General features: G+C 33.9%; 9 protein-coding genes and 1 pseudogene across 12 annotated transcripts; all 10 read left to right on the top strand.

The window, feature by feature from the left end:
- The first annotated feature begins 19 nt into the window (after positions 1-19).
- LOC105432515 (uncharacterized) lies at positions 20-2,451 on the top strand (annotated as a pseudogene).
- A 930-nt stretch (positions 2,452-3,381) lies between these two features.
- Positions 3,382-5,297, top strand: LOC105432507 (odorant receptor 4-like). Its single transcript, XM_011647361.3, has 5 exons — positions 3,382-4,308; positions 4,568-4,667; positions 4,806-4,916; positions 5,031-5,186; positions 5,244-5,297. Exons 1-5 carry the CDS (start codon positions 3,536-3,538, stop codon positions 5,295-5,297), a joined length of 1,194 nt encoding a protein of 397 aa, XP_011645663.3. The 5' UTR covers positions 3,382-3,535.
- A 675-nt stretch (positions 5,298-5,972) lies between these two features.
- Positions 5,973-7,992, top strand: LOC105432139 (odorant receptor 4-like). The gene is made up of 4 exons (XM_089076112.1): positions 5,973-6,933; positions 7,042-7,141; positions 7,229-7,339; positions 7,414-7,992. Exons 1-3 carry the CDS (start codon positions 6,074-6,076, stop codon positions 7,337-7,339), a joined length of 1,071 nt encoding a protein of 356 aa, XP_088932238.1. The 5' UTR covers positions 5,973-6,073; the 3' UTR covers positions 7,414-7,992.
- A 179-nt stretch (positions 7,993-8,171) lies between these two features.
- LOC148938310 (odorant receptor 13a-like) lies at positions 8,172-10,988 on the top strand. 2 transcript variants are annotated; one of them, XM_089075941.1, is made up of 5 exons: positions 8,172-9,347; positions 9,666-9,765; positions 9,922-10,032; positions 10,131-10,286; positions 10,352-10,988. In XM_089075941.1, the coding sequence occupies exons 1-5, from the start codon at positions 8,545-8,547 to the stop codon at positions 10,403-10,405; spliced, it is 1,224 nt and encodes a 407-aa protein (XP_088932067.1). In that variant the 5' UTR covers positions 8,172-8,544; the 3' UTR covers positions 10,406-10,988. The 2 variants fall into 2 exon arrangements, with proteins under 2 accessions (XP_088932067.1, XP_088932062.1); XM_089075936.1 differs by having other exon boundaries at positions 10,131-10,987.
- Positions 10,989-11,437: 449 nt separating this feature from the next.
- LOC105432502 (odorant receptor 10-like) lies at positions 11,438-14,335 on the top strand. The gene is made up of 5 exons (XM_025219544.2): positions 11,438-12,623; positions 12,921-13,020; positions 13,181-13,291; positions 13,393-13,548; positions 13,614-14,335. The coding sequence occupies exons 1-5, from the start codon at positions 11,812-11,814 to the stop codon at positions 13,665-13,667; spliced, it is 1,233 nt and encodes a 410-aa protein (XP_025075329.2). The 5' UTR covers positions 11,438-11,811; the 3' UTR covers positions 13,668-14,335.
- A 110-nt stretch (positions 14,336-14,445) lies between these two features.
- On the top strand, positions 14,446-17,088 carry LOC148938311 (odorant receptor 4-like). Its single transcript, XM_089076319.1, has 5 exons — positions 14,446-15,335; positions 15,677-15,776; positions 15,892-16,002; positions 16,167-16,322; positions 16,555-17,088. The coding sequence occupies exons 1-5, from the start codon at positions 14,533-14,535 to the stop codon at positions 16,606-16,608; spliced, it is 1,224 nt and encodes a 407-aa protein (XP_088932445.1). The 5' UTR covers positions 14,446-14,532; the 3' UTR covers positions 16,609-17,088.
- A 90-nt stretch (positions 17,089-17,178) lies between these two features.
- LOC105432128 (odorant receptor 10-like) lies at positions 17,179-19,581 on the top strand. Its single transcript, XM_011646779.3, has 5 exons — positions 17,179-18,117; positions 18,437-18,536; positions 18,725-18,835; positions 18,949-19,104; positions 19,318-19,581. The coding sequence occupies exons 1-5, from the start codon at positions 17,288-17,290 to the stop codon at positions 19,369-19,371; spliced, it is 1,251 nt and encodes a 416-aa protein (XP_011645081.2). The 5' UTR covers positions 17,179-17,287; the 3' UTR covers positions 19,372-19,581.
- Positions 19,582-20,345: 764 nt separating this feature from the next.
- Positions 20,346-22,577, top strand: LOC105432120 (odorant receptor 10-like). 2 transcript variants are annotated; one of them, XM_089076014.1, is made up of 5 exons: positions 20,346-21,187; positions 21,443-21,580; positions 21,636-21,762; positions 21,968-22,123; positions 22,201-22,577. In XM_089076014.1, exons 1-5 carry the CDS (start codon positions 20,370-20,372, stop codon positions 22,252-22,254), a joined length of 1,293 nt encoding a protein of 430 aa, XP_088932140.1. In that variant the 5' UTR covers positions 20,346-20,369; the 3' UTR covers positions 22,255-22,577. The 2 variants fall into 2 exon arrangements, with proteins under 2 accessions (XP_088932140.1, XP_011645068.2); XM_011646766.3 differs by having other exon boundaries at positions 21,443-21,542; positions 21,652-21,762.
- A 372-nt stretch (positions 22,578-22,949) lies between these two features.
- On the top strand, positions 22,950-25,176 carry LOC105432494 (odorant receptor 10-like). Of its 2 annotated transcripts, none has more exons than XM_089076062.1 (5): positions 22,950-23,780; positions 24,068-24,167; positions 24,340-24,450; positions 24,593-24,748; positions 24,962-25,176. In XM_089076062.1, exons 1-5 carry the CDS (start codon positions 22,978-22,980, stop codon positions 24,995-24,997), a joined length of 1,206 nt encoding a protein of 401 aa, XP_088932188.1. In that variant the 5' UTR covers positions 22,950-22,977; the 3' UTR covers positions 24,998-25,176. The 2 variants fall into 2 exon arrangements, with proteins under 2 accessions (XP_088932188.1, XP_025075319.2); XM_025219534.2 differs by having other exon boundaries at positions 25,044-25,176.
- Positions 25,177-25,331: 155 nt separating this feature from the next.
- LOC105432114 (uncharacterized) lies at positions 25,332-27,744 on the top strand. Its single transcript, XM_011646753.3, has 5 exons — positions 25,332-26,457; positions 26,776-26,875; positions 26,977-27,087; positions 27,186-27,341; positions 27,511-27,744. Exons 1-5 carry the CDS (start codon positions 25,487-25,489, stop codon positions 27,562-27,564), a joined length of 1,392 nt encoding a protein of 463 aa, XP_011645055.3. The 5' UTR covers positions 25,332-25,486; the 3' UTR covers positions 27,565-27,744.
- The last annotated feature ends 229 nt before the right edge of the window (positions 27,745-27,973 follow it).

A 27,973-nucleotide genomic window follows, 5' to 3' on the forward strand; every position in this document is an offset into this window, starting at 1 on the left:
TACGAATAAGACCCGAGAGTATCGCAAAACATTCGTCGAAATCCACAGAGAAATGCCGCGAAACGAGCATCATCAGAACGATATTTTATACAACTCGCCATATTTTGCTCGCGCTCGGTGCGTGGCCGTCGATCGAGTAAAGAAAGATCCGTATATCCGAAAGCTCACAATCTTTTATTCATCTTTATATCCTATACTCTTTTGTCTTGCGATCTTATACCCGGTATCACTTACTGGTTGATGGAGGAAACGATACGCGTTCGACTGCAGATACATTATTCCTCTCCTCTACGATCTCATGTCCGCCAATCAATACGGTATCTTCATATTTCGCTGTGATCAGCTCATGCGATGTCTGAAGCACGTCGAGGAGGATTGGAAGAACGTCCTCAACGCAGATGCACGAAATATTATGCTGAAATCCGCGAGGACGGGGAAGCGTCTGATTATGATTTGCGGATTATTTATGTACAGCGGCGCTACCTTCCGAACGATTCTGTCATTGTCCCATGGAAAGACCATCATCAGAACACCACGATAAGATACTTCGCCTGTCCGGATTACTTCTTTTCCCTCGATGTGCAAGTCAGCCCCGTTTATGAGATAGTTTTTATAATCCAGTGTCTAACAGCATTTGTTACAGTTTCGGTCGTGACAAGTGCATGCGGACTGACGACGATTTGTGTGGTGCATGTTTGCGGACAGCTGAAAATCTTGATCGGTTTTATGAGAAATCTCGTACAGATACAAAGGCACGAGGAACGTGAAATAAATAAAAAGCTGGCCGAAATAGTTGAACATCAAATGAGAATACGCAAGTAAGTTCACGATTTGTCAGAATTATTTATGCTTTTAATTGTAAACCATATTAATTAAATTAACATTTATGAATTTTTTGTTCATTGTAAAAATTAACTTTTACTTATTTTTCCCTATTGAGATTTATCCTCCTTATCTACTAGTCCAAATAGCGTTAATTTGTTGCTATTATTAATTGTATTTCAATTTTTTGCACTTAGTGCAGTGTACCTTGCAGGAGGTATATTTGATGGAAGTATTGATGAACATAATAACAATCTGTCTTTTGGTATATTTTATGGTTAGCGGTTAGTAAGTTGGTTAATAAATGTTTAATAGTAAAACTGGACTTAAATATTTGAGTAAATAAAAAGTGAAAGAAAACTAAGATTCAATAGTTACATAATACAGAAATTTTATTTGATTGAATTTTTTTTTAATTTCGTATTTTCAAGATGATGCATATTTCGTCGACAAACAATTCTTTCAGATTTTACATTTAACGAATAATGATTTAATTATAAAATAATTATGTATAATGTTCCTATTTATGGGACTGGCAAAATAGAAATATAACAACTTTATTCACTTATATGATAAGCATTATAAACGTAACAATCCACATGTTTCTATTTCGTTATACTGGTGAACAACTTACTGACCAGGTATAGCTCACGTGTTCGATCTTACAAGCAAATAATAATAATAAAGATAATAATAAAATATAATATACAAAAATTAGAATGATCTATTTTAAAATATTTGCAATTAAAGTTATATTAAATTTTATGAAAATTTCATAAAAGGCAATGCATACTAAAAATAGATTTTGTAAAGAAAGTCTTTATGAAAATATTGCAAAAGAATATGAAAATCTATTACATTATCCTGAATTAACAAATAAATATTTAATAAAAATAAATTTTGTGATCCTTGCTTTTAATGATGATTACTACTAATAATAAATTTAATGGCAGGTAGAAAAAGTAGCCACCGTATCTTGCGAGTTCGAATGTATTGTCTTCCAAACAGAAAAGCACGTAGCGTTATATTGTTAATGATTATGTCTAATGCAACGACCAAAATTTCTGGAAAATCGATCTCTCACTTAAGATATGGAGATGTAAACTATCTAACGTATCTAACTTATTAATTTTAAAATAATTAATTTTTTTTTATATAAATATCAAAATATAAAAAATAATCAATCAAGAAAAAATATCAAAGTATAGCCTACAATTTTTAAAATATACCCGTTTAATCTGTTGCATTAATTGTTATAGAACGATATGAATTGTTTTATATTTATAAATAACAATAAGATAATCTTTAGTTACAATTTTTTTTCATATCACTTTTATATATGGTTTTCACTATGGTTTATATTAATTTATTACATTTTAATATGGTTTAGGAAGAACAAAGAATAGAACAAAACAATTAAACATGTTTTAGGTCATAAAAATAGCTGGTACATATTTTAACATGCTCCGAAATGTAGTTGAATGAATATTTAAATATTTTAATAGTCAAAATTATAATGTAAGTTGTACTCAATAGAATCGTATCGTGTGAAATAATTGCATAAATAAGTCAAATACAAAATCTTAATGTAATGTAAACATACATAAAATATTTTTTAATATACATATTTAATATTTTATTCAACAATTCGTGCTGTAACGTGTTTATTAGAACAGATATTTTTATTTACTAAATAAATAGCATATTTGTTATTTTTCCGCTTTAAATTAAAAAAATATTCACATGATAAAAAAACTATTATTCTTTCATTACTATTATGCTGCGATTGCAAGTTACAATACAGGAAGATACAAAGATAAACATGATTGTTTTCCTAGTTGCTTCAAACAGCAATAAATGGTTAAGAATACTTTTCCTAAGACAATCTTATTTCTATCGACAAGCAACTCGCAAACTCTACTTCTAATCTCTGTCCCTCACGCAACGCATAAATTCTTAACGCATGCAAACGTAGAACTATTTGTGAGTTTTCCACAATCAATTTTTGTTTTAAATAATCATTCAAGTAATTTATGACACGAATTGAAATATTAAATGATTAAGCATATATTTTTAATAAAGAAATAGTTATTAAGTAATATTATAATATGCGCCAATATCTGAATAAAAAAATATTTAAATTTTTACTTTAATTTTTACTAAAATTTTAACATCATATGTCAATGAATTAATAATTTTAAAAATCAATAATACATAAATGAAATATAAATTTAGCTTATACGTTACGTAAATGCATTATACCGTATACATATATATTTTTATTATCTTGCATAACGAAGAAATTATTTTTCTTGGCAAATACGATATTGTGAGACAATACTATGACTACGAAGCAGGAAGAATCAAAGTCGTACGCAATAAATTTCCTGGCTATTACGCGAGTTAGGGAAAGTCAGCAGATAAAAATACATTTCACGGGAAACGATCCCGACTCTTGATGATATATTCACTTTCAAACTTCATCCGTTTCGAGCATACTTAAGAATTCCGAACGTACGTTATTAGCCATTCGTTTCACGTGACTTGTCAATCGTTCGGAACGCAAGCGCACTTACGTACCGAGTTATGCTCGGATTGAAGCACAGCGCGGTACGCGCAGTGATGAAAAAGCACGCATCTCTGGCGTTACGCGTTACTTTTTGTCACGCACATTACATTTCTTACGACAAAGCCGATAAAGTTCACATTAGAAATGTACCCAAATAAGAACTATGAAAACGATATAAAATATACCATACAACTAAACCGCTTTATTTTCCGTCTGTTGGGTATCTGGCCGGAATCAGAGCCTTCGTTCTTCGAAAATCTCAAGAGGATTTTGCTGATACTGGGTTGTTATTTCCTTCTCGCCTCCGAACTGATCCCGACGATTTTACACATAATACTCGTAGAGAAACGAGCCCGCGTCAGATTGAAGCTCATATCGTCCGTAATGTTCACGGTACTGGCGGTCCTTAAATATAGCAGCCTAGTGCTCAGCAAGAATCAAGTGGGCGACTGTTTGACGCGAGTGAAAGATGATTGGCGAAACGTCGTAAGCGCGAACGCTCGTAATTCCATGATCGAAAAGGCCAGGACTGCGAGACGTTTGCTCATTCTGTGTGGCATATTTATGTACATCTCCGGCTTGTATTTTCGTACGATCGTGCCGCTGAGCAAGGGAAAGTCTGTCACCGATCAGAACATCACTATCAGGCATTTGCCGTGTCCGAGCTATTTTGTTTTCTTCAATGGACAGATCAGTCCCGCGTATGAGATCATGTTCTTCATACAATTTTTCTCCGGATTCATTAAGTATACCATCACAGTGGCGATCTGCAGCCTCGCCGCACTCTTCGCTATGCATATATGTGCACAGCTGGAAATACTGATGATGCTAATAGATAACTTGATAGACGAGACAGAAGAAAAAAATTTGAATGGAAGGTTGGCCGTGACCGTGGAACATCAAATTAAAATGCGAAAGTAAGTCTTGTTATATCTATCTTTTATATTAATTATGTCTCTATCTCTCTATATGTCTATATCTCTGTTTAGTCTTATCATTTGTTATCGAAATATTTGCAAAATCGATTAAACGTTGCAAAAAGTTAAGACGTCACATTAATCACGTCATTTAATCGTGCTGAATCGTTTTTTGTGTTTTATCACTAATAATAAGACACTTTTTCTTAATATAATGGATAAAAATTTCTAATAAAAATTTGTGCGCGTCCCGTTATAGTTTTTTCCGATTGGTGCAGAACACTTTGGAACATACGAGCTTATTAGAAGTAATGGGATGTACGATAATTGTATGTCTCCTAGGACATGATATCATCACGGTGGGCCTAAATAATTATGCAGTGCCTAAATAATTGCTCGCACGATTTTATATTTAAAGTATACGCTGTTTTATTACGTTGAAACTATACATTATCTTGCACATGCGAGATTAATACATATAATTATCGATCTTGTAGGAGTGGGAAGATCAAAATGTTATATCAATGTGCTCGTACCTTATTCTACTCACGTCAATTGGATTCAACATTTTTATATTTTGCTATATCGGTGAACAACTTTCGTTAGAGGTATAAATTTGTTTTAAATAAAATGATTGTAACAAAATCACATAGATAACGAAACAGAGGATACGGACACTCTTTAATTTTTATTCTATGTTTATAATTTGTTAATGTAACCAGGGAGAGAAATTAGCATTAATAGTGTGTACATTTGCTTGGTACCGTCTTCCGAATGAAAAAGCAAGAGCATTAATATTAGTCATAGCCATGTCGATTGTTCCGATGAAGCTTAGAGCCGGGAAATTCTTCGATCTTTCCATCAGAACTTTCGGTGATGTAAGTAATGGGTTTACTAATAAAGAACAGTTAACAAAGATATATATTATATTCTAGGTTGTTAAAACGGCTGTAACGTATCTTAATATTATTCGAAAAATGATGGACTAGTAATTCAACAAAATTATCCGCGTATTTCTTTGTAGACATAGAGATGTAGTATTTTCTAGATAAATATTAATTACTTAATATAATTAAAAAATGTTATATAATGCATATTTTCTCTTATTTCCATTACTTGCCATAAAGAAAATAAAATATTTTGTGAATAATATAAATCTTCTCAACTTAAATATATTTCATTTATAAAAATAATGCATTATATGAGATACATATCTTATTTCTGATTTTCTGTGCACCAGAAACATCTGATCATATATAAAAATGTTATGCAAGTTCTCTCAAAATATTTGTTTGATTATCTTAATTCCTGAAAAACAGATGATTTAGTTTAATGATTAACTTTTGGATTTTGCCGTTTATATTTTGTAATATAATTAAGAAGGGAATTATAGCATCTCCTATAATTATTTATATCCTTTGTTCAACTGCATCTCTTACTTCATCTTTCACAGAAAAATAGTTCATTGAACACAAAGCGATCAACGCACTATTGAAGGATCAATACGGCATCCGCGGTTTTTCCCGCCGCCGGACTTGCTACTTTTTTCTCGCTATTTTCTCGCTGTTTTCTTCATGTCGCTAGACTTCCCGTCGCGATACACCCTTCCTCGAATACGAACATGCCCAACCAACTTTTATAACTTTCTCGCGATTTACAAGAGGGAAGGAAGATTGCAGATAATAATCGTTGTATCTGCTGTCCCTCACCTCTTTCGCTCTCGTCGAAGACGCAAGCGCAGCTTGCCGCACGCACTTTCCGCTTCATGTGCGTCGAGATCAGTTTCACGTCGGCAACGTCAGGATCAAGTCAGGATCCTCAAATCATGCGCGTGAATATCCTGCATCACGACGATATCACACGTACCGTTCACGTCACACGTGGTGTCCTGAACTTAATCGGCGTGTGGCCGTCACCCAGCGACTCGTTCGCTCTCAAAATCGTCCGGACGAAAATGCTCAGGATTTTCTGCCAGGCCTTGCTCTATTTCATCTTTGTGCCGGGTATATTAAAAATGTTCCTCAAAGAATCAAACGCGCGTCGTCGCCTCAAAATGATCGGTCCCATGTACAACTGCCTGATGGCTGTGCTGAAGCACACGGTGCTGATTTGTCGTAGCGATCAAATCAAAGATTGCATCGAGCACATCGAAGAAGACTGCAGAACAGTGAGCCTGGCAGAGGACTGCAAGATTATGAAGGGAAGGGAGATTATCAGGGGCAACTCAAGAATCGGACGCAGCCTCGCGATCCTTTGCGTGGCTTTCGTGTACGGCAGCGGATTTTCGTATCGCACGATCGTGCCGTTAACGCGTGGAGTCATCGTCACGCCGCAAAATGTGACAATTAGACCACTGGGATTCGACGGTTATTACATATTCATTGATCCACAAAAGACGCCGGCTTACGAGATCATCTTCACCATCCAGTTTCTCTCCGGATTTGTGCAGTACTCGGTAACCAGCGGATCCTGTAGTCTGGCGGCTCTCCTGGTGTTGCATGCCTGTGGCCAACTGAAGATTCTCATCACCAGGATGGAGGATCTCACGCACGCCAAATACTTCTCTGATAAAAACGCCAACAGGAAACTGGCGGCTGTCGTAAGGCAACACATCAGAATTAAAAGGTAATACGTCATTACGCCAAACGCGTTGTGTGCTAAAAAATTGATTAATGTACTACTTCGTAAACTCAAAGACAAAGTTACTAAATACAAGGTGTTAATGTTATCTAGTTTTTTGAGCAAAGTAGAAGACATTTTGCAATACACATGTTTGGTGGAAGTAGTTGGATGCACGTTTATCTTGTGCCTTCTGAGATATTACATAATAATGGTACACAAAATAATTAATAAACTTAATGTAAATAAAAAAATATATTTTAATATAGCGACAATTATAATTCTAATGTTTATTTTGTAGGAGTGGGAGAATAATGATGCGATATCCTTGCTAACATATACCATACTTCTTTTAACATTCATCTTTAATATCTTCATACTATGCTTCATCGGCGAACTCCTCACGGATTAGGTATGGATCGATAATTGTTATTTAAAATTTTTAAATAATAAAAACCGTCGGTCAATTATTTCTTCGTATTACAGAGCATGAAGGTGTACATTACTTTCTGTACTCTCGATTGGTATCAAATTCCGCACAAAACCGCTCGCGGTCTCGTTTTGATAATCGCAATGTCTAGTATTCCCATCAAACTCACTGCCGGAAAATTTATGGATTTATCTCTCAACAGTTTTGGCGCCGTAAGTGCGTTTCAACCTCATATATTTTTTTCTTTTGAAATACCACAAAAAAAATTATACTCTTTTAATCACTCGAGATGATAAATCGTCATTAAATATGCAATTGCGTAATTTTTAGATCATGCGGACATCGGTCGCGTAAATCTAAATATATTGCGTACAACTAGTATTTAAAGCTTAAAGTAGTTTGTTAGATAACAAAATTCATCTAAGAAGAAAAGTTTCAAGTAGAAGCTTGAAATCTGCGGATTTCGGTTAAATGTAAATAGAATTGTCTTTAGCATAAATCAATGCAAACAAAAAATTTCTGAATTCTTCTGTCATTATGTTCCTACAAGTTAAAAGCGGAATGTATAATTTTTATACATTCATATATATATTTTTATAATTATATTGTTATACCGCGCTCTTGTACTTTATAATTAAAGAAATTTCCGTAATATGACAAATTCTTTAACTATCAGAATGATGTATCCGTGCAAATTATAATATTTTACTTACAATGATATACTACATGTGTAGCGATATGCAGCACAAAGTACACCTGACGTTTCTGTCTTGTAAGTTTAAACTTTAGAAAATCGTATAATTCCATGCATTGCCCGGCGATCTCTTTCTCTTTGCTCGTAACGTAAACGTTACGTTTATCCGGCAATTTGACACATGAAATTCACAAGCTCTATAAGCCTGTCATTATGCGCAGACGTTTTGTGCACGCAAGCGCGCCGCACACTTCATTTTTACTGTAGAGAGGCCACCTATTACCATATACATCTGTCCAGTCAGGCCCGAACTTCTAATGCTGTCTGACCATCTGCGCTATTCGTAAACTCGAAATACGGAAACGCTATTGTCGGAATTGACGGAAGCTCTCAAAGTCCTTCGCAGAACTAAGCGAGCGCGAAATTTGCGGTCAAAAATACAACCGCGTGTTAAATTCCGACTTAAACATAAAAATAACGTTAACACCGTCAAATGAAGCTATATGCGAAAGACTCATTGAAAATGAACAGTCGCGAAAATGATTTTAATTACGCGGTGCAAGTGACTCGCGTAATCATGCGAATGATCGGCGTGTGGCCGATTTCCAGATACGCTTCCAATGTGGAAAGAATCGTGATCCGATTACAAAACGTTTTCTGTTACTTTTTATTCGTGTTTATCCTCGTGCCGGGTCTTCTGCTGATATTCCTGAAGGAACGTGACTTCAAACGTAGAGTGAAAATATTCGCGCCACTTTTGAACTGTTGGATAAGTTGCATGAAGTACAGCTTGCTCATACTTCATGCGAGAGAGATTCAATTTTGCCTGAAGCAAGCGCAACAGGATTGGAGGGACATAATCGATTGGCATAATCGGAAGGCGATGCTGATCAAGGCTAAAATAGGTCGGAAATTCGCAATTTGCTCCGCCGCCTTCATGTACGTCGGTGGATTATCTTATCGTATCATTGTACCGCTCTCGAAGGGACGTATGCTCACACCGATGAATACCACAGTGAGAGCACTGGCATGCCCGAGTTACTTCATCAAGTTTGACGAACAGCTTTCGCCAGCATACGAGATCGTTTTTACCCTGCAATTCTTCGCAGGACTGGTCACCTACTCGGTAACATGCAGCGCAGCCGGATTGGTCGCGTTCTTCGTTATGCATGTTTGCGGACAGATGAGCATTTTAATCAGCAAGTTGCAACATCTTAATGATATAGCAAAGTCCGAGGATCGAACCATTGCGATATTACTGGCTGATATCGTGGAGCATCAGATAAAAGTGAAAACGTAAGTCTACAAGAATAAGCGAGATGAGAAGAGTCCTTATGTAAATAGGTCTTTTTAATTTTGTTAAGTGCAAATTTGTGTAACAAAATTTATATAGAATTAATGTGTCTCTATCGTCATTACAATAATCTTTTTCATGTTATGCTGAAAATAATTTATTGAAGAAAATATTCAGATTAATTTATAAACTAGAAATAATACAATATTACAGTTTCTTTCATTTTAACGAGTTTTGTTATATTCTACAATATAATGCTATAAACATAAAATTACATATAAATATTATATTCACTAAACAGACAAATTGTTCGTTTACAGTTTTTTGAAACAAGTAGAGGAAAGTATGCGAGATGTATGGTTAGTGGAAATAGTGGGCTCTACGATGTTATTATGCTTTGCGGGATATCATGTAATTTTGGTAATCATGATGAACATTTTTTATGAAAGTTTTATCTATAATAACTTAATAATTCAACTAATTCTCCTATAAAAATAAAAATATAGTTCGCATAAAATAAAAATTAAAATAATATTTCAAATATTATTATCTTATTCTGCAGTATTAATTTTATAGGAGTGGGAAAATAGCGATTCCACAGCCATGTTAACTATATTTGTAATATTTACATCTCTCACTTTTTCTCTTTTTACTAACTGCTACGTTGGTCAACTGTTGACAGATGAGGTAGCAAGCATTATTCTCATTAATTGCTATAAAAATTAGAGATCAATGAATATTGTTCATAAAATGTTCACAAAATATATTTATATTAATCACAACAGAGTATCAAAGTTGGATCGATGACGTCTGCAATAAATTGGCATTATCTTCCCCATAAAAGGGCTCGTAATTTAATACTGATAATGGCGGTTTCTAACATTCCGGCAAAAATCTCAGCAGGCAAAATGATAGACATGTCTTTACCTACGTTTAGTAACGTAAGTATAAAAGCTTATTTTTGTTTACCAGTAGTAAATTACACATCTGTTTCATTATTTCATAGATTATTAGAACATCGATGGCGTATTTTAATCTGCTGCGAAAGTTTATTACTTAATTTTGACGAAATAATTATTATAACAATAAAATAATTCAACTATTGATCTGTAATCAACACTGTCATTAGAACAAACGAATAAGAGCATAGCTAGTATTTTCTATTTTAATATTTTAAGTTTTTATAATATTAGAACCTTAAAAGTCAAGAAATGTTAAATAATAATTTTTTGGCAATATTTATCTGAAATTATTGATTTTAAAAATTAATAATTGCAAGTTTAACGTAAACTTAATTAACAATTCTATCGCTATGTGCTACTAGATAGACATGATTGTTTTCTAGTTGCTTTAAACAATAATAAATGAATAAGAATACTTTTCCTAAGACAATCTTATTTCTATCGACAAGCAATTCGCAAACTCTACTTCTAATCTCTGTTCCTCACGCAACGTTGAATTATTAACGTATGCAAATGTAGAAGAACACTGTTTGTGAGTTTTCCATCATCATTCTTTTTTTAAAATCATTCTTTTTTAAATAATTATTCATGATTTATGATATGAATTGAAAATTATTAAGCAATATTAAAATGATTAAGCATATTTTCAAGAAAGAAATAGTTATAGTATTATAATATGCACTAACATCTAAATAAAGAATCTAAATAAAAATATTTAAATTTTTATTTTAATTTTTACAAAAATGTAACATCATATGTGTCAGTAATTTTAAGAATCAATAATACATATATTAAATAGTTTATATGTTACATAAATGAATTATATCATGTATTTTTATTATCTTGCATGACGAAGATATACTTTACAATATCTTTATATCTTTATAATTTTTATACATTCATATATATTTTTATAATTATATTGTTATATAGCTCTTTTTCACTTTAAACAAATTTCCGTAATATGATAAATTTTTTAATTGTTAGAATGATGTATACGTGTAAATTATAATATAATAATTTTACTTACAAAGATGTACTACATGTGTAGCAATATGCAACACAAAGTACACCTGACATTTCTGCCATGTAAGTTAAACTTTAGAAAATCGTATAATTCCATATATTGCACGGCGATCTCTTTCTCTTTGCTCGTAAACGTTACGTTTATCCGGCAATTTGACACATGAAATTCACAAGCCCTTTCGTATAAGCCCGTCATTATGCGCAGACGTTTTGTGCACGCAAGCGCGCCGCACACTTCATTTTTACTGTACAGAGGCCACCTATTATCATATACATCTGTCCAGTCAGGCCCGAACTTCTAATGCTGTCTGACCATCTGCGCTATTCGTAAACTCGAAATACGGAAACGCTATTGTCGGAATTGACGGAAGCTCTCAAAGTCCTTCGCAGAATTAAGCGAGCGCGAAATTTGCGGTCAAAATTTTAATCGCGTGTTAAATTCCGGCTCAAGTAGAAAAATAACATTAACACCGTTCAAATGAAGCTATTCGCAGAAGACTTAAAAACGAGCAGTCGCGAAAATGATTTTAATCACGCGGTACAAGTGACTCGCGTAATTATGCGAATGATCGGCGCGTGGCCGATTCCCAGATACGCTTCCAATGTGGAAAGAATCGTGATCCGATTACAAAACGTTTTCTGTTACTTTTTATTTGCGTTTATCCTCGTGCCGGGTCTTTTGCTGATATTCCTGAAGGAACACGATTTCAAACGTAGAGTGAGAATACTCGGGCCGCTTTTGAATTGTTGGATGGGTTGCATGAAGTATAGCTTGCTCGTATTTCACGCGAAAGAGATTCAATTTTGCCTGAAGCAAGCGCGACAAGATTGGAGGGACATAATCGATTGGCATAATCGGAAGGCGATGCTGATCAAGGCAAGAATAGGTCGGAAATTCGCAATTTGCTCCGCCGCCTTCATGTACGTCGGTGGATTATCTTATCGTACCATCGTACCGCTCTCGAAGGGACGTATGCTCACACCGATGAATACTACGGTGAGAGCACTGGCATGCCCGAGTTACTTCGTTATGTTCGACGAGCAGGCCTCGCCGGCATACGAGATCGTCTTTGTCCTGCAATTCTTCGCAGGACTGGTCACATATTCGGTAACATGCGGCGCGGCCGGATTGGCCGCCTTCTTTGTTATGCACGTTTGTGGACAGATGAGCATTTTAATCAGCAAGTTGCAGCATCTTAATGATATTCCCGAGGATATTCCAGAACTCGAGGATCGAGCCGTTGCGATATTACTGGCTGATATCGTGGAGCATCAGATAAAAGTGAAAACGTAAGTCTAGAAGAGCGAGAAAATCCTCATGTAAATCTTTTTAATTTTGTTAAGCACAATAATTATGTAATAAAATTTATATGATACAATTAATGTGTCTCTCTCATTGCAATAATTTTTTTTTATTTGTACTGAAAATAATTATATTGAAGAAAATATTCAAATTAAACTTGAAATAATATCATGTTACAGTCTTTTTATTTTAGTGTGTTTTGTTACATTTTATAATATATGTTATAAGTATAAAATTGTATATAAATATTATAGTCATTAAATAGATAAATTGTTCGTTTACAGTTTTTTAAAACGAGTAGAGGAAAGTATGCGATATGTGTGGTTAGTGGAAATAGTGGGATCTACTATATTATTATGTTTTACGGGATATTATGTAATTTTGGTAATCATAATAAACATTTTTTATGAAGATTTTATCCATAATAACTTAATAATTCAACTGATTCTCGCATAAAAATAAAAATAAAAATTCGCATAAAATACTAATTGAAATAATAATTTAAATGTTATTATTTTATATTGCAATACTGTTAATTTTATAGGAGTGGGAGAATAGCGATTCCACAGCCGTGTTAACTATGTTTGTGATATTTACATCTTTCATTTTTTCTCTTTTTACTAACTGTTACGTTGGTCAACTGTTGACAGATGAGGTAGCAAGCATTATTCACATTAATTGCTATAAAAATTAGAGATCAATGAATATTGTTCATAATAAAATGTTCACAAAATATATTTATATTAATCACAACAGAGTATCAAAGTTGGATCGATGACGTCTGCAATAAATTGGCATCGTCTTCCGCATAAAAAGGCCCGTAATTTAATACCAATAATAGCGATTTCTAACATTCCAGCAAAAATCTCAGCAGGCAAAATGATAGAAATGTCTCTACCTACATTTAGTAACGTAAGTATAGAAGTTTATTTTGGTTTATCAATGGTAAATTACACATCTGTTTCATTATTTCATAGATTATTAAAACATCGATGGCGTATTTTAATCTGCTCCGAAAATTTATTACTTAATTTTGTTGAAATAACTATTATAACAATAAACCAACTCGAATATTGATCTGTAATCAACATTGTCGTTGGAATAAATGAATAAGATAAGCATAGCTAATATTTTCCATTTTAATATTTTAATATTTTAATATTTTAAGTTTTACTTTTTTATAATATTAGAATCTAAAAGTCGAAAAAAGTTAAATAATAATTTTTTGGCAACATTTGTTTGAGATTATTAATTGTAAAAATTAGTTATTGCAAGCTTAACGTTTGATTTAGTTAACAATTCTATCACTGTGTATTACTATTAATTCAATATAACCCTTGATTTAATACTTGTCGCAAGGCAGACTATTCGTACTAATGTATAAGATGAGCATAGCTAATATTTTCCATTTTAATATTCTAAATTTTCATAATATTAGAATCAAGCAAAATCAAGAAAAGTTAAGTAATAATCCTTCGACAATAGTTATCTGAGATTATTGATTTTAAAAATTAATTATCGCAGGTTCAACGTTGCCATAATTAATAATTCTGCTACTACATACTGCCGTTAGTTTAATATTACCCCCGACCTATGACCTGACACAAGGTAGACCTCGTACTTTCGCCGTCCTATGTGAATCGATCCTATCCTGTAATTATCTCCGATCGGCAAAAAATTACGTGCATGCAACCCCTTCGTACCAAACTTCTAACTGCGCCGCGACCTTACTAATACAATGACGGAGGTGATTCACCGACGCAGACGCGAGACGTGTGTAATGCAAGCTGGTAGGCTTCATTGTACTTTCATCTGTCAGTTGTAATCGCGCGACCGCTTCGCGAACAAGTGATCCAGGGAGAATCGGTTTTTCCCCTCTCGACTCATATTTATGTCATGATTGAACAAGCTTTTCTACGGAATTCCAACTACGAAGACGACATTAGATACACCGTGCAAGTGCACAGACTGATCCTGGGATTGATTGGCGTGTGGCCAAATTTGGAACCTGGCAAATCTCAAAAACGGACGACACTTTTAAAAGGATTCCTCAGAATCGTGTGTTGCTTTTTCTTGTTATTTAATCTGATACCGTGGGTACTGTACATGTTCTTGATCATGGACACGTTCAAGAGCCGGCTCAGGATGACCGGTGCGTTCTGTTTCTATAGCATGGTACCCGCCATGTACTTCATACTGATGTTACGGGGGGATCATATCAAGGAATGCATGAGGCACTTGGAGGAAGACTGGAGGAACGTGGGGGACGCGAACGATCGCAGAATCATGTTGGACAAGGCCAGAAACGGGCGTTTCATTCTCATCTGCACTACGCTGTTCCTATTCACCAGCGGCTTCACCTACCGTCTAATTCAGCCGATAATGCGTGGCAAAATCGTAATCGGCAATATCACGATCAGACCGCTAGTGCAGGGCCACTACTTCATCTTCTTCGATCCGCAACAGAGTCCCGCTTACGAGATCGTGTCCTCGATGCACATGTTGACCGGGATCATCATATACATTGTGACAGCCAGCGTTTGCGGAATTACCGCATTGCTCACCATGCACGCTTGCGGACAACTCAAGATGCTGGCTGTCTGGTTGGAGAACCTGGCAAACGAAGACCAATGGTCGAAGAATCGTATCGTTGCTCAAAGATTGGCGGCAATTGTTATACACCATGTGAGGATACGTAAGTGAGTAACTGAAATTATATTATACATTTCCTGTTAATTCTAAATTTATTTTTAGGTTTACAATTTATCTGGTTATATGAATATTTATCATTGAAATATTGATTATTTTAATGCCTTTTAGGATCGGCTTTGCAAATATTTATGCAAATATTAAATATTAAATTCAGAAAGATTCTGAGTAGATTTATTTTTTGAGTTATTGACAATTAAAGAATTTCATTCTTTCACAATTAAAGAATTTATTAGTAAAACTTTTATTAATTATTATATATCTAATATTAATAATTATAAAAAAAACCTTTAATATATAATACTAAAAAATTAAATTTATCGAATTTTAGATTTTTACATCAAATACAAGATGTTGTAGGAGATATGTGTTTTATCGAAATTATTGGAAGCACTTTGATATTATGTCTCCTAGGATATTATGTGATAACGGTATGCAACAGTGATGCATTTGCATTTAATAATATTTTATATCTACTTTTTTTGGCACATAGATTTTTTGTAATTGTATATGCTTTGAAGTTTTCAAATAAATAATACATTTTAGGGGTGGGAACGAAACGATGCTGTATCTTCTATGACATATGCTATAATGCTCGTATCCTTTACATTCAATATTTTTATATTATGTTACATTGGGGAAGTTTTGACTAGTCAGGTAGGGTACGTAGATAATACAAATGTGCAACGGTACAAAAGATATTACTAAGCAAAAAATGCATGAAAATAAAATACTTAAAGATAAGAATTAATAAATGATATATTTGAAATATATAAATTGTTAAGATTTTACTGCTAATATACATGCGCTTTGCATAACAGGGGAGTAAAGTAAACACAACTTGCTGCACGATCGATTGGTATTGCTTGCCTAGTAAAGAAGCTCGTTATCTTATCCTAGTAATCGCGATGGCCAGATATCCTACGAAGCTTACGGCGGGTAAAGTGGTCGATCTTTCATTCAGCAGCTTTGGCGCTGTAAGCAATTTTATCTACACATTTCTCCTGCATCACAATAATAACAAAGAAAAGCATTTATAATAAAATAATATATTTAATTAAAAAAGTATTACTTACAAGAATTATTTGATTGAAAAATATATTATCATTATTTAATTATTGATTTTTCTTCATAAATAAGTTCACATTTCTTTATATATATATATATATATAAAATTTTAAAATGTAATAACTTTTATTTGGTTTTTAGGTTGTTAGGACTGCAATGGCGTATTTAAATTTGTTGCGGACGGTCACTCTCTAACCGCGTAATATTACATCATATATATATATAAAAGAACTTGTCATATTATGCAGATCAAGTACTTGTAATTCAAAACCGTAAAATAGCATTCATGCAGATTCAATTACGTCTTTCATCTTCAAAGATTTTTGCCATCCTGAATTTGATATCTTTCCACTTATAAGAAACATATCTCAAACTTTAATTATTAATAAAAGAAATTATGAATAAGATAATTACACACCTCACATTTATATAAAATAGTAAATAGAATAATATTTAAGCAAACAGTATCTTTTACTATCTGTGTTGTGAATGTTATTATGTTTCGAAGCACAGTTCACTTTCTCTCCACGAGAGATATATTTTTCTTATCACGCAAAGACCGCGCTATCGTCAGCTTGCGCATGACATTTTTTCATGATTTTCTAAAACGGGATGCAATTCAAATATAATGTTACGTCTCCCCCTAGAGTCTACCAATATAGTAGCTATTATAAGATGCACCTTGCAGGAAACGGAACGATTCTCGAAGTACCACGTACTCTTTTCAGATAATTACACAAAGTTGTTCGCTTAGGAAATTTCCGCGTAGGATCCCCTTTTTTTTCCATGGAAAATTTAATGGCGCAAGCGCAGATCGCGTCGAGAATGAGACTTGAAGTCTCGCAACTCTCAGTACACATCAATCGTCCATACCATGATGATGGAAAATTCATTTCATTATCTTCATGATGTTCATAACGAATCTAAACCGTATAATCGGATTTACAAAGAGGATCTTCGATCCAGTATGCAACTAAATATCTGGGTCATGAAGATAATCGGCACTTGGCCGCTAAGACAATCTTGGACCGAGACGCTATGGAACAGGGTACTGAATGTAATCTGTTATGTGTTACTGGCCTTTCTTCTGATTCCCAGCGGCATGTTTATCGTTCTGGAGATTAAGGACTTCTACAATCAGCTGAAACTCGGTAGCGCTCTCACCTTCTTCTTCATGGCCGTGATGAAATACTGTGCTTTGCTTCTGCGCGAGGACGACATACGTAGATGCGTCGATTATATCGAGGGAGATTGGAAAAACGTGAGATACACGGAGGATCGGAAGATCATGTTGGAGAACGCGAATTTTAGCCGCCGGCTGGTAATCATCTGCGGTATCTTCATGTACGGTGGCGTCCTGTTCTATTTTGTTGCGGTGCCGCTAACTCGCGCGAAGATCGTCGAGGAGGACGGCAATATCACCTATCGCAGACTGGTGTTCCCGGTGCCTAACGTAATCGTTGATGCTCGTCGTAGTCCCGTCAACGAGATATTCTATTTTATTCAATTGTTTGCGGGCTTTGTCGCCCACAACATCACGGTAGCCGCTTGTGGTTTGGCAGCCCTTGTCGCAATGCACGCTTGTGGACAACTGCAAGTGCTCATGTCTTGGATAAACCATCTGGTCGACGGTCGAGAGGGTGTCAATGACACTACTGATGAGAGACTGGCAAAGATCGTTCAATTGCATGTGCGCATCTTGAAGTAAGTGTAACTTTGGGCATACCAAAGTATTGCGCATGCACCTCATTTATTATTATTCAAAAGTTGCAATATGAAAAATTAAATTATATTGATATTTAATGTCAATCAATGTATTTAATCAATACAATGCATTAATAAATACAATGTTTATTTAATCAATGCATTAATTAAAAAAATTCTGCAGTAAATAATATTTATATAATTGATATAAATTGATATAAATTTTTTGATAAAGAAATTTTTTGAAAAAAAATATCGAGCCATAAAAAATTATATATCTGATAAAGAAAAATTTAATTATTGTCTTGGGCATTTTTAGCTTCATATCTTTAGCTGAGGAATTGTTACATGAGATATCTCTGGTGGAAGTTGTGGGATGTACATTGAATATATGTTTTCTTGGATATTATTGTATGATGGTAGATCTATTTAATATAATAAATTTAATATAATAAATTCATATTTTATATTATTAAAGATATGATATGTGTTACACTGAGAAAAAATGCTTTTTAATTAATTGAATTGTTAATTGTGTAATTGAATATATTTTTTTTTATTATTGTTTATTTATCCATCACAAATATTATATTATATTATATTATAGGAATGGAATTTTAAACAACCTGTAAGCGGTTTAACGTATCTGATACTTCTTATTTCGCTTACGTTCAACATATTTATATTTTGTTACATAGGTGAACTTTTAACAGAACAGGTATATACTCGTTATACATTCTATAATATTATTATATAGCTTTTCCAAACGACAATATAGCACGAGACAAACAATTCTTGTGATAATCATCTATAATAGAAATCTTATGACAGACTATAAAAATACGCGAGAGCTCGTATATGATTGATTGGTACCGACTTCCAGAAAAAAAGAGCCTCGCCATCATCTTGATAATTTGTATGTCCAATGCAACTACCAGACTTACTGCAGGAAATATAATTGAACTGTCCATCAGCAGCTTCGGCGATGTAAGTACCATATTTTCATATAAAAAAAATGTCAGAATTTTATATAAATATTCTCTGAATTATAAGAATGTAATTTTTTTAAAAAATAATTTATTTTAAAAGAAATATAATATAATATAAGAAAATATAAATTCTGGTTATTTGGCATTTTGCAAAATATACTGGAATTGATTGTAAATATTATAATAATGCAGATATTTGAAAAAAAAATAGGTTATCAAATCATCTGTCGCTTATTTAAACATGCTACGAACATTTACAACTTGAAGAAATACAATTTGAATTATAGTAGTACTTATCAAATGATATTGATGAATCTTTCACGACCATGGCAGCAGTAACATAGCGAGAAACGTTTAGGCATGTTTTAATCATCAAGTTTTGATGATTGTGCTCTGAATAAAACAATTGAAATATGTAATATTGCACTGTATGATTTATTATCTGATATTATTTTGAGATTAAATTTGTTTTCTCAGATAATATCTAGAAAATATCGTAAAATCCATTTTATTACTTCATATTTTTGAAATTAAATTTACTTTCAGATAATACTTGGATAATATCCGTGCAATTTTGTTACTTTATACTTTATATTATACTTTCATACCTTATACTTTATATTATACTTTATAATAAACGAATGTTTCAATATATAGCAGCATCAACAAGCAAAAATACTTTCCAATGTGTTTTTAAAAATTTTATTCAAATAATATTAAATCGCAATTTTATCTTATTAAAATATGACAAATAATTTTTTTAATTTAGAAAATATATAAGATTCGATAAATCATTACTATGATTAAGAATATATTAAATAATATATTAAAAATATGGTGATATGATGATTAAAAATATAATAATTTTATCTTTCTTATATGTTTCGTATAGTAACATTATTTAATATATATGTATACGTATACAAAATCATACACACGCACGTATAATATCTTACATAAAAAGGAAACACTTGTGATCTATCCTGATCATTCGCGGAAGGTACCCCCGCTAAGAATGTAAGTCGTTGTCCGTTCATAATTCATAAACGGACAGCATTTAGTATCCCATGAGGAAACCTTGAATCCCCTCGCGGAAGTCAGGAATTACGTCTATAAAGTTTTACCCTTTGTATTCTGCCGATCACTTGAGCCCCTTTCCCAGAAGGGAAGTCGCGCGAAACGGCGCAGCCGCGACGTTTGACTTTTCTCGCTTTCAACACAATTCCTCCTCTCAGTAACCATTGAGCTCTCGTCGCTTCAACGATGCACGGAATTGTCGTGAAGAAAGCGAACTCTGTCGCGACGGTTCACGACTATGAGAAGGACATAGAATTGAGTGTCCAGCTGAATCGTTGGATACTGAAGCCGATCGGTGTCTGGCCGAAGTCAACGGAAATCTCATGGGTAGAGAGATACACGTACACGCTGGTAAACGTGATTTGCACAAGTCTGATCGGCTTTCTCTTCGTACCGACCGCCGTTTTCATGGCGCTCGAATTAGATAACACATATCTTATCCTGAAGCTGTCCGGGCCGCTGAGCTTTTGCCTGATGGCCATCGTCAAATATTTCTCGCTAATCTTTCGCGAGAATGACATTCGCAGTGGCATCGAGCACATCGAGAGCGACTGGATGAACACTCCGCATCACGGCGATCGGGTCATCATGATCAAGAACGCGAAGTTCGGCCGGCGTCTTGTGGCGATCTGCGCGTTCTTCATGTACGGCGGTGCCGTGTTCTATTACCTCGCTCTACCGTTCAGTAACGGCAGGATCACGGAGGATGACGGGAATTTAACGTATCGGCCATTGGTGTATCCGGTCGCCAGAGTGATCGTCGACGCGCGACACAGTCCCATCAGTGAAATCCTCTTCTGGACGCAGTGCCTGTCGGGTTTCATCGCACACTCCATCACTGCCGGCGCATGCAGCTTGGCCGCTGTTTTTGCGATGCATGCCTACGGTCGCCTGGAGGTGTTGGCACAGTGGATCGAACACCTCGTGGACGGACGGGAAGATTCGTATGATGACGTGGATGAGAGATTGTCGATGATCGTACAGCAGCACGTTCGAATTTTATGGTAAGCCAATTCAATTTTTTAGCAAAAATCATTAACATTCTTGCATTTTATACACACACACACACACACACACACACACACACACACACACACACACATGTAAAATGCAAGAATGTTAATGAGTTATGCTAAAAAGTAATTAATTTTTAATTATATATAATGCTTCAATTAATTTCAATTAATTTTTTTGGAACATTCTATGAATTCGTACTATCCCTATAAATTATTTCTGATAACGTACTCGTTATCTTCCAGTTTTATATCGTTAACGGACAAGGTTCTGCGTGAGATATCTGTTGTGGAAATTATAGGATGTACCTTAAACATGTGTTTTCTTGGATATTATACTATTACGGTATGCATTTCGTACAAAAAGTGCGTACCGCGCAAAGCGTATCGCTATATCGTGATCAACGTGTGCGGCTTACAACGTGTTCTTGAATATAAGAATCTTTTCGTTGCAGGAATGGGAGATTAAAAACTCTGCAAGTTATATAACGTATATCGTTTTGCTTATATCTCTTACATTTAATATTTTTATATTTTGTTACATCGGCGAGCTTGTTGCCGAAAAGGTAAAATTTTCCTAATCGCAACAGTTTCTTGCTCATCTAATAGGTTTATTTACTTAAAGCTTTAGTAATATATTTTCATAGAATATTTTTACAAAAGCTTATCGTAATTCTGTAATTCAGAATTTATTTTAGAATATAACTCTTAGCGGCGTAAGCATAGACATGTTTCGTATAAAAGAAATGAAAAAAGCAATCCTGTAAACAGTGCAAGAAAGTCGGCGAGATATCGTATATGATCGATTGGCATCGTCTATCAGGAAAAAAGGGCCTCGCCCTCGTGTTGATGATCGCTATGTCCAATGCGTCGATCAAACTTACTGCCGGAAATCTCTTCGAGTTATCTCTCAGTACTTTCGGTGATGTGAGTAGCGCAATGTCAATATCTACCATATACATTTACAAGTAACATGATTTATTCGTCGTTCATTCAACCAATAGGTGGTTAAGACATCGGTCGCCTACTTGAATATGTTGCGTACTTTAACTGCATAAAACTTGCAAAAATTATTAATTTGTTGATTGCTGAAATAAGTGTCAATTAGTTATCTGGTATATATTGAGAAGAAAAGAAAAAAATAAACATAATTTTAATAAATAAAAAACTTATGTGTTTAAAATATTTGCCAAAAAGAACAGTTCAATATTCCTTTTATATGTTTATATTTTCCTCTACAGTATTTTTTTCTAGTGCCGTTATGTAAAATCAAGTCAAGTGTAATTGAATGCATATTCATTTCCAAAAATAAATAAAAGTAAGAATTTTTTATTTCTACAAGTATACATACACACATATGCAGACATGTATAAATAAAAATTTCTTAAACTCACCAAGAAATGATTGTATAGAATATAAGAATGAAAAAATTAAAAATATAAAGATTATAAGATTATAAAGATTAAAATATAAAGATTAAAAAAATAAAATGTCAATATGACAGTTTATATCACAGTTCTACGCGAATTTCTGTCTTTCCAATGTGCAACTAAGTAACAGCGTAGGGTATACAATGAATACAGATTAATCAACACATGCAACTCGCACCCGTATCGATCGCCACTACCCCTTCATTGTTCGGAAAATCTAAAACGTTTTTGCTTAACTATAACTCCTTCGAAAAAAAGAGTTAGAAAAACGCGCAAGCGCTGAGAACTACCTGCTGTTTCTTCCGTTGCAACGTTATCGCTCAATAGTTCGCAGACGTTCGAGTCGCGATCATGTCTCATTCCTTCCGCGTGTCCAGCACGCACAATCTCGCGTACCAATTGGACAGCGAGTACAGTATTCAACTGAATCGCTGGTTCCTGAAGCCGATTAGTGCTTGGCCCGGCACCAGCACCGGGCTCGCGGGCAAAATACTGTCGCGCGGCATCCAATTTGTCTGTCATTCTTTAATCGCCTTCACGGTGGTACCGTGCGCATTGTACATCATATTCGAGCCGAACGTGTATCTAAAGCTGAAAGCTTTCGGTCCGATGATCCATTGGATAATGGGTGGCGCGAACTATTGCTCGTTGCTGTCGCGCAGCTACGAAATACGCAAATGCGTGGATCACATGCGTGCCGATTGGCGGTACGTGGGCAATACGCACGATCGCGAGGTGATGCTGCAAAATGCCAAGTTTGGCCGATTCGTATGTACCTTCTGCGCGGTTTTCATGCAAGGCGGCGTCTGCTCCTACAGCATCATCACCACCTTGACATCATCGATTGTCCGAATCGGGAACGTCACGATAACGACGCATCAGCTACCGTGTCCGTTTTACACGGGGCTGGTGGACACCAGATACAGTCCAGCGAATGAGATCGTGATTGTCTTTCAATTGCTGTCGACTGTCATAGTGAATACTGTTACCGTAGGCGCGTGCAGTCTCGCCGCAGTCTTCGCCACGCACGCCTGTGGTCAGCTGAACATTCTGATGATGAGATTAGACGAGCTTGTCGATGGAAAGGAAAGTGAACACAAGGCCACGCGACAAAAGTTGGCTGCTATTGTGGAACATCATCTGCGTGTATTGAGGTAACGTCTCCACGCCGCAAATTTTGAAAAGTATAAAAGTAAATTTTTTCAAAATTTTTAAAAATTTTGATTCTATATTTCCATTAAAATTTAAAATGAATAAAATAAAACTAAATATATTTACATAGCTGATTCAGCGACTTTTGTTTGAAATTATAGGTTTTATATCTTTATCGTTTAATTGATTTTCTATTTAACCGTTTCGAGAAAATCTTTTATGCTCTAATTTTTCGATTGTAAAAAAATTCACATTACGAAAAATATTATTATTGGATTTTTAATTTCAGTTTTGTATCACAGATAGAAACATTTATGAATCAGATATGTCTCGTCGAATTGATGGGATGTACTATCAATATATGTATGCTTGGATATTACACGATCACGGTATGCTAAAGTTTTATACCAAAAAGTTGTAACAATTGCAAAATGAAAATTTGGTGCATTCTATATTAAATTGTAATCTACGATATATTTTTTAACAAATCAATAATTAAAATTATTCTGTGCAGATAATATTCTCAATTTTACTTGCATTTGTATATATTGCTATTTATAGGAATGGAAATTGCACGACACAAAGAATTTACTCACCTACTTCACCATATTCGTAGCAAAATCATGCAACGTTTTTATATATTGTTATATTGCTGAAATTCTCATGGACCAGGTAGCTGTATCGTACATATATAAGTTTTCCTTTTTATTTAATATTCTAAATATTCTAAAATATTCTTAATATTCTTAATATTCTTAATATTCTAAAATAAAATTATAACATAAAAACGTAGAACAATTCAGAGTTTGTATAGTGTCAAAAAATAGGCGAAATGGCTTACATGACAGAATGGTATCGATTACATCATAAAATTGCGCTCGATTTGATTCTAATAATCTCGAGGTCAAATGCCGTTATAAAAATAACTGCTGGCAAAATGATTCAACTATCTATTGCGACTTTTGGAGATGTAAGTTTATTCAATAATTTTAATATTAACATTTTTTTATGAACAACAAATCTTAATACAAATTTATCTCTGCAAATTTTTATAAATTTCTTGAAATCTTGCTGTTATTTTTAATCCATTTAATGATTATTATATTGTAATATATTTATATTTATATTTATAAGTATTTATATTATATACTTAATATTTTTTTATTTTTTAATACATGCTTAGAAAGAAGAGAAAGGCTTCGACATGTTATTACAGTAATATACATAATTATTAAAAATAAATCTATCAACTATGATCATTTCAGGTGATGAAAACAGCGTTTGCGTACTTAAATATACTCAGAACAGTAGCGACATAAGACTAAACATAATTATTCGCTAACAAATTAAATGTGAATTTATTTAACTTATAAATAATCAATGTAGTGATGTAACTGATTTTTGTCGTATTAATGATCACATCTTCATTCCTCAATAATGTCATTATGCAATATATCCTATTTCACGTTTTATATTATTAATAATAACATTACATTTTAATACGTGTAAAAGACAAGGCATAACTTCTCATATATGGAGCGTTATATCAAGAACAAAAAAATATTGCATTTTCATACAATACAATTAAGAATAGAATCATTAGAGCTTGTTAAATTAAAAAAAACAATAACTGCAATTTGGCACTTGTCAATTAAACCGTCCCACGAATTTTATTTAAATATCCTCAGCTTGTGTATCACACGATTTCATGCAACAAGTTAGACTAGCTATAGATATTGATTACGTTCTGTCTCAGCCGAGGGATGCAATAATTTGTTCTTTCTCCTCGCGTGGCTGCGCAGGCGCTGTTACTACTGTTTCGTTTAGAAACACAACTGCGGTCGTAGTAGCAATCAGTACCTTGTGCGCTTTTCGCGAATCAAGTATGAAGCGTGTTTCTAGCGACATCAGCGTAGAAATTTATAGACGAGACAACGATTACAGTCTGCAGTTAAATCGTTGGTTCCTGAGACCGATAGGCGCCTGGCCGGAATTACAGACAAACTCGATAACCAGAAATGTCCTGATGAACATCCTGCGATTAACGTGTCATTTTTTAATAGCTTTCACTTGGCTACCCTCTATATTATACATAATCTTCGAGGAAAAAGACTTCCGTTTGAGACTCAAGGCTGTAGGGCCGACGAGTCATCTCATCATGGGCGGTATCAATTACTGCTCGCTCTTGCATAATAACGAGCAGATACGTAAATCTATCGAGCATATGGAGACCGATTGGCGAATGGCGAAAAGAGAACACGATCGGGAAGTGATGCTGAGAAACGCGAGAGTGGGACGCGTTATAGCGGGCGTTTGCGCCCTCATCATGCAGGGTGGTGTTATCTGTTATAATATCGCTAGAGGGATGTCGCGGATAAGCGTGGTAATCGGCAACGAGACGATCGAGACCGGTCGTTTACCATGTCCATCTTTCAACAAAATCGTAGACACCAGGCTTAGTCCGGTATACGAAGTCGTGCTCGCGTTACAGTGTCTCTCGACTATCATAGTGAATAACATCACGATCGGTGCGTGCGGTCTTGCCGCCGTTTTCGCGATGCACGCTTCCGGCCAACTTAACGTAGTGATGTTACGTATCCAGGAACTCGTCACGGAGAAACACGAAGTCCTACAGTTGAGACTGGCGAACATCGTGGAGCATCATCTACGAGCATTGAGGTAAAACAAATTATAAAAAAAATTACGTACGTACAGATAAATTTCAATTATCTATCTATGTGTCTTGAAAAGAACATTTTTGTTGATTTTTAGATAATATAATATTTAATATTAAAATAAATTTCTCGTAAAAAGCAATGTTTTCTTGTTATACAAAAAGTTCAGAGAAATATAACTTGTTAAAAGGAATATTTTATAGCGTTTCCTCTAAGTATAACATATTTGCAGAATTGCAACTATCGCGGCTGTGAGATATTCGGAATAAAAATAGTGAGTAGTCTTTAACGTTGCGGCTATTGCTGGATGTATCGATTACAGGTTTCTTTCGTGTATGGAGGCAATTATGCGTCAGATATGTTTTGTGGAATTAGTCGGATGTACATTTAACTTATGCATGCTAGGATATTACACCATTACGGTATGCTAAAAATTTGAGAAAGATGAATATAAATAGGTGACAAATCGCCTATCATTATTTCCTAATGTAATTTGAAATGTTATCACTTTATGTCCTTTCAGGAATGGCAGGAAGAGAGTTTGAACACTATAATAACATATGTCATGGTACTAACATCGATGATGTTCAATATCTTCATATTTTGCTTCATTGGTGAACTTGTGACAGATCAGGTAAAGTAATCATCTTTTATCTAAAAAGTTTTTTTCATTAGCTTGCCTGCAATTAAACAAAATATTAATTTAAATCAATAATGGCAATTTCGCAATAGTGTAAAAAAGTCGGTGAAGCAGCTTATATGACAGATTGGTATCAATTACCACATAAAACTGTTCTTGGTCTTATTTTAATAATTTTGCGATCAAGAACTGTTATCAAAATCACAGCTGGAAAAATATTTCATATGTCTATCCCAACTTTCGGTGTTGTGAGTATTACGAAAATTATGAATATATAAATTCTAGAAATAAAATTAATTTTTTACATATACATTCTATTGTTGAATGTACATAAAAAGTACTATGTACTATGTAAATTTAAATATACGATATGCGTAATACTTTATGTAAATTAATCATTTGTATTGAATGTTTTAGGTAATTAAAACATCTGTCGCATACTTAAATATGCTTCGCACTTTAACTGTGTAAAAAATGTATAATAAAATATTTATAATATTGTCTATATAGATATTATAAAATATATAACATTTTTCATATATATAAAATGATTTCGTAAATAATCGCAAATATAAATCTAATTGATATTTAAATATACAAGCATAGAATATTATATATAAACATATATATGTGCATACATAAAATATTACAAAAAATAAATATAGATACAAATATACAGTTTACAACAATTTTCATGCATAAATAGAAAGATAAAAAACAAAATGTATAATTTTTTGACTATGTTGTATCTATAAATTTACATATTTATTTTCTATTTTATGTAACAGTCGCCGTAAGTTTTAGAAAAAAAAAAATAAATAAATTATTTTATATATTCGTTTTAAAAAGTTAAATTTTATTAAATTAAGATATTTAAATG

Source organism: Pogonomyrmex barbatus, unplaced genomic scaffold (assembly GCF_055798465.1).
Source record: "Pogonomyrmex barbatus isolate J1 unplaced genomic scaffold, ASM5579846v1 scaffold1, whole genome shotgun sequence".
NCBI classification, from domain to species: domain Eukaryota; kingdom Metazoa; phylum Arthropoda; class Insecta; order Hymenoptera; family Formicidae; genus Pogonomyrmex; species Pogonomyrmex barbatus.

Excerpts from the sequence above, each read along its gene's own strand:
- LOC105432114 (XM_011646753.3), top strand. The coding sequence starts at position 25,487 with ATGCAACAAGTTAGACTAGCTATAGATATTGATTACGTTCTGTCTCAG. Across the intron at positions 26,458-26,775 it reads CATCATCTACGAGCATTGAG|GTTTCTTTCGTGTATGGAGG; the intron begins GTAAAACAAATT and ends TATCGATTACAG. Across the intron at positions 27,088-27,185 it reads GTGAACTTGTGACAGATCAG|TGTAAAAAAGTCGGTGAAGC; the intron begins GTAAAGTAATCA and ends ATTTCGCAATAG.
- LOC105432502 (XM_025219544.2), top strand. The coding sequence starts at position 11,812 with ATGAAGCTATTCGCAGAAGACTTAAAAACGAGCAGTCGCGAAAATGAT. Across the intron at positions 13,292-13,392 it reads GTCAACTGTTGACAGATGAG|AGTATCAAAGTTGGATCGAT; the intron begins GTAGCAAGCATT and ends TAATCACAACAG. Across the intron at positions 13,549-13,613 it reads CTCTACCTACATTTAGTAAC|ATTATTAAAACATCGATGGC; the intron begins GTAAGTATAGAA and ends ATTATTTCATAG.
- LOC105432120 (XM_089076014.1), top strand. The coding sequence starts at position 20,370 with ATGCACGGAATTGTCGTGAAGAAAGCGAACTCTGTCGCGACGGTTCAC. Across the intron at positions 21,581-21,635 it reads AAGTGCGTACCGCGCAAAGC|AATCTTTTCGTTGCAGGAAT; the intron begins GTATCGCTATAT and ends CTTGAATATAAG. Across the intron at positions 22,124-22,200 it reads CTCTCAGTACTTTCGGTGAT|GTGGTTAAGACATCGGTCGC; the intron begins GTGAGTAGCGCA and ends TTCAACCAATAG.
- LOC105432507 (XM_011647361.3), top strand. The coding sequence starts at position 3,536 with ATGTACCCAAATAAGAACTATGAAAACGATATAAAATATACCATACAA. Across the intron at positions 4,309-4,567 it reads CATCAAATTAAAATGCGAAA|TTTTTTCCGATTGGTGCAGA; the intron begins GTAAGTCTTGTT and ends GTCCCGTTATAG. Across the intron at positions 5,187-5,243 it reads CCATCAGAACTTTCGGTGAT|GTTGTTAAAACGGCTGTAAC; the intron begins GTAAGTAATGGG and ends ATTATATTCTAG.
- LOC105432128 (XM_011646779.3), top strand. The coding sequence starts at position 17,288 with ATGATGATGGAAAATTCATTTCATTATCTTCATGATGTTCATAACGAA. Across the intron at positions 18,836-18,948 it reads GTGAACTTTTAACAGAACAG|ACTATAAAAATACGCGAGAG; the intron begins GTATATACTCGT and ends ATCTTATGACAG. Across the intron at positions 19,105-19,317 it reads CCATCAGCAGCTTCGGCGAT|GTTATCAAATCATCTGTCGC; the intron begins GTAAGTACCATA and ends AAAAAAAAATAG.
- LOC148938311 (XM_089076319.1), top strand. The coding sequence starts at position 14,533 with ATGATTGAACAAGCTTTTCTACGGAATTCCAACTACGAAGACGACATT. Across the intron at positions 16,003-16,166 it reads GGGAAGTTTTGACTAGTCAG|GGGAGTAAAGTAAACACAAC; the intron begins GTAGGGTACGTA and ends TTTGCATAACAG. Across the intron at positions 16,323-16,554 it reads CATTCAGCAGCTTTGGCGCT|GTTGTTAGGACTGCAATGGC; the intron begins GTAAGCAATTTT and ends TTTGGTTTTTAG.
- LOC105432494 (XM_025219534.2), top strand. The coding sequence starts at position 22,978 with ATGTCTCATTCCTTCCGCGTGTCCAGCACGCACAATCTCGCGTACCAA. Across the intron at positions 24,451-24,592 it reads CTGAAATTCTCATGGACCAG|TGTCAAAAAATAGGCGAAAT; the intron begins GTAGCTGTATCG and ends GAGTTTGTATAG. Across the intron at positions 24,749-25,043 it reads CTATTGCGACTTTTGGAGAT|GTGATGAAAACAGCGTTTGC; the intron begins GTAAGTTTATTC and ends TGATCATTTCAG.
- LOC105432139 (XM_089076112.1), top strand. The coding sequence starts at position 6,074 with ATGTGCGTCGAGATCAGTTTCACGTCGGCAACGTCAGGATCAAGTCAG. Across the intron at positions 6,934-7,041 it reads CAACACATCAGAATTAAAAG|TTTTTTGAGCAAAGTAGAAG; the intron begins GTAATACGTCAT and ends AATGTTATCTAG. Across the intron at positions 7,142-7,228 it reads TGAGATATTACATAATAATG|GAGTGGGAGAATAATGATGC; the intron begins GTACACAAAATA and ends TTTATTTTGTAG.
- LOC148938310 (XM_089075936.1), top strand. The coding sequence starts at position 8,545 with ATGAAGCTATATGCGAAAGACTCATTGAAAATGAACAGTCGCGAAAAT. Across the intron at positions 9,348-9,665 it reads CATCAGATAAAAGTGAAAAC|TTTTTTGAAACAAGTAGAGG; the intron begins GTAAGTCTACAA and ends GTTCGTTTACAG. Across the intron at positions 9,766-9,921 it reads CGGGATATCATGTAATTTTG|GAGTGGGAAAATAGCGATTC; the intron begins GTAATCATGATG and ends TTAATTTTATAG.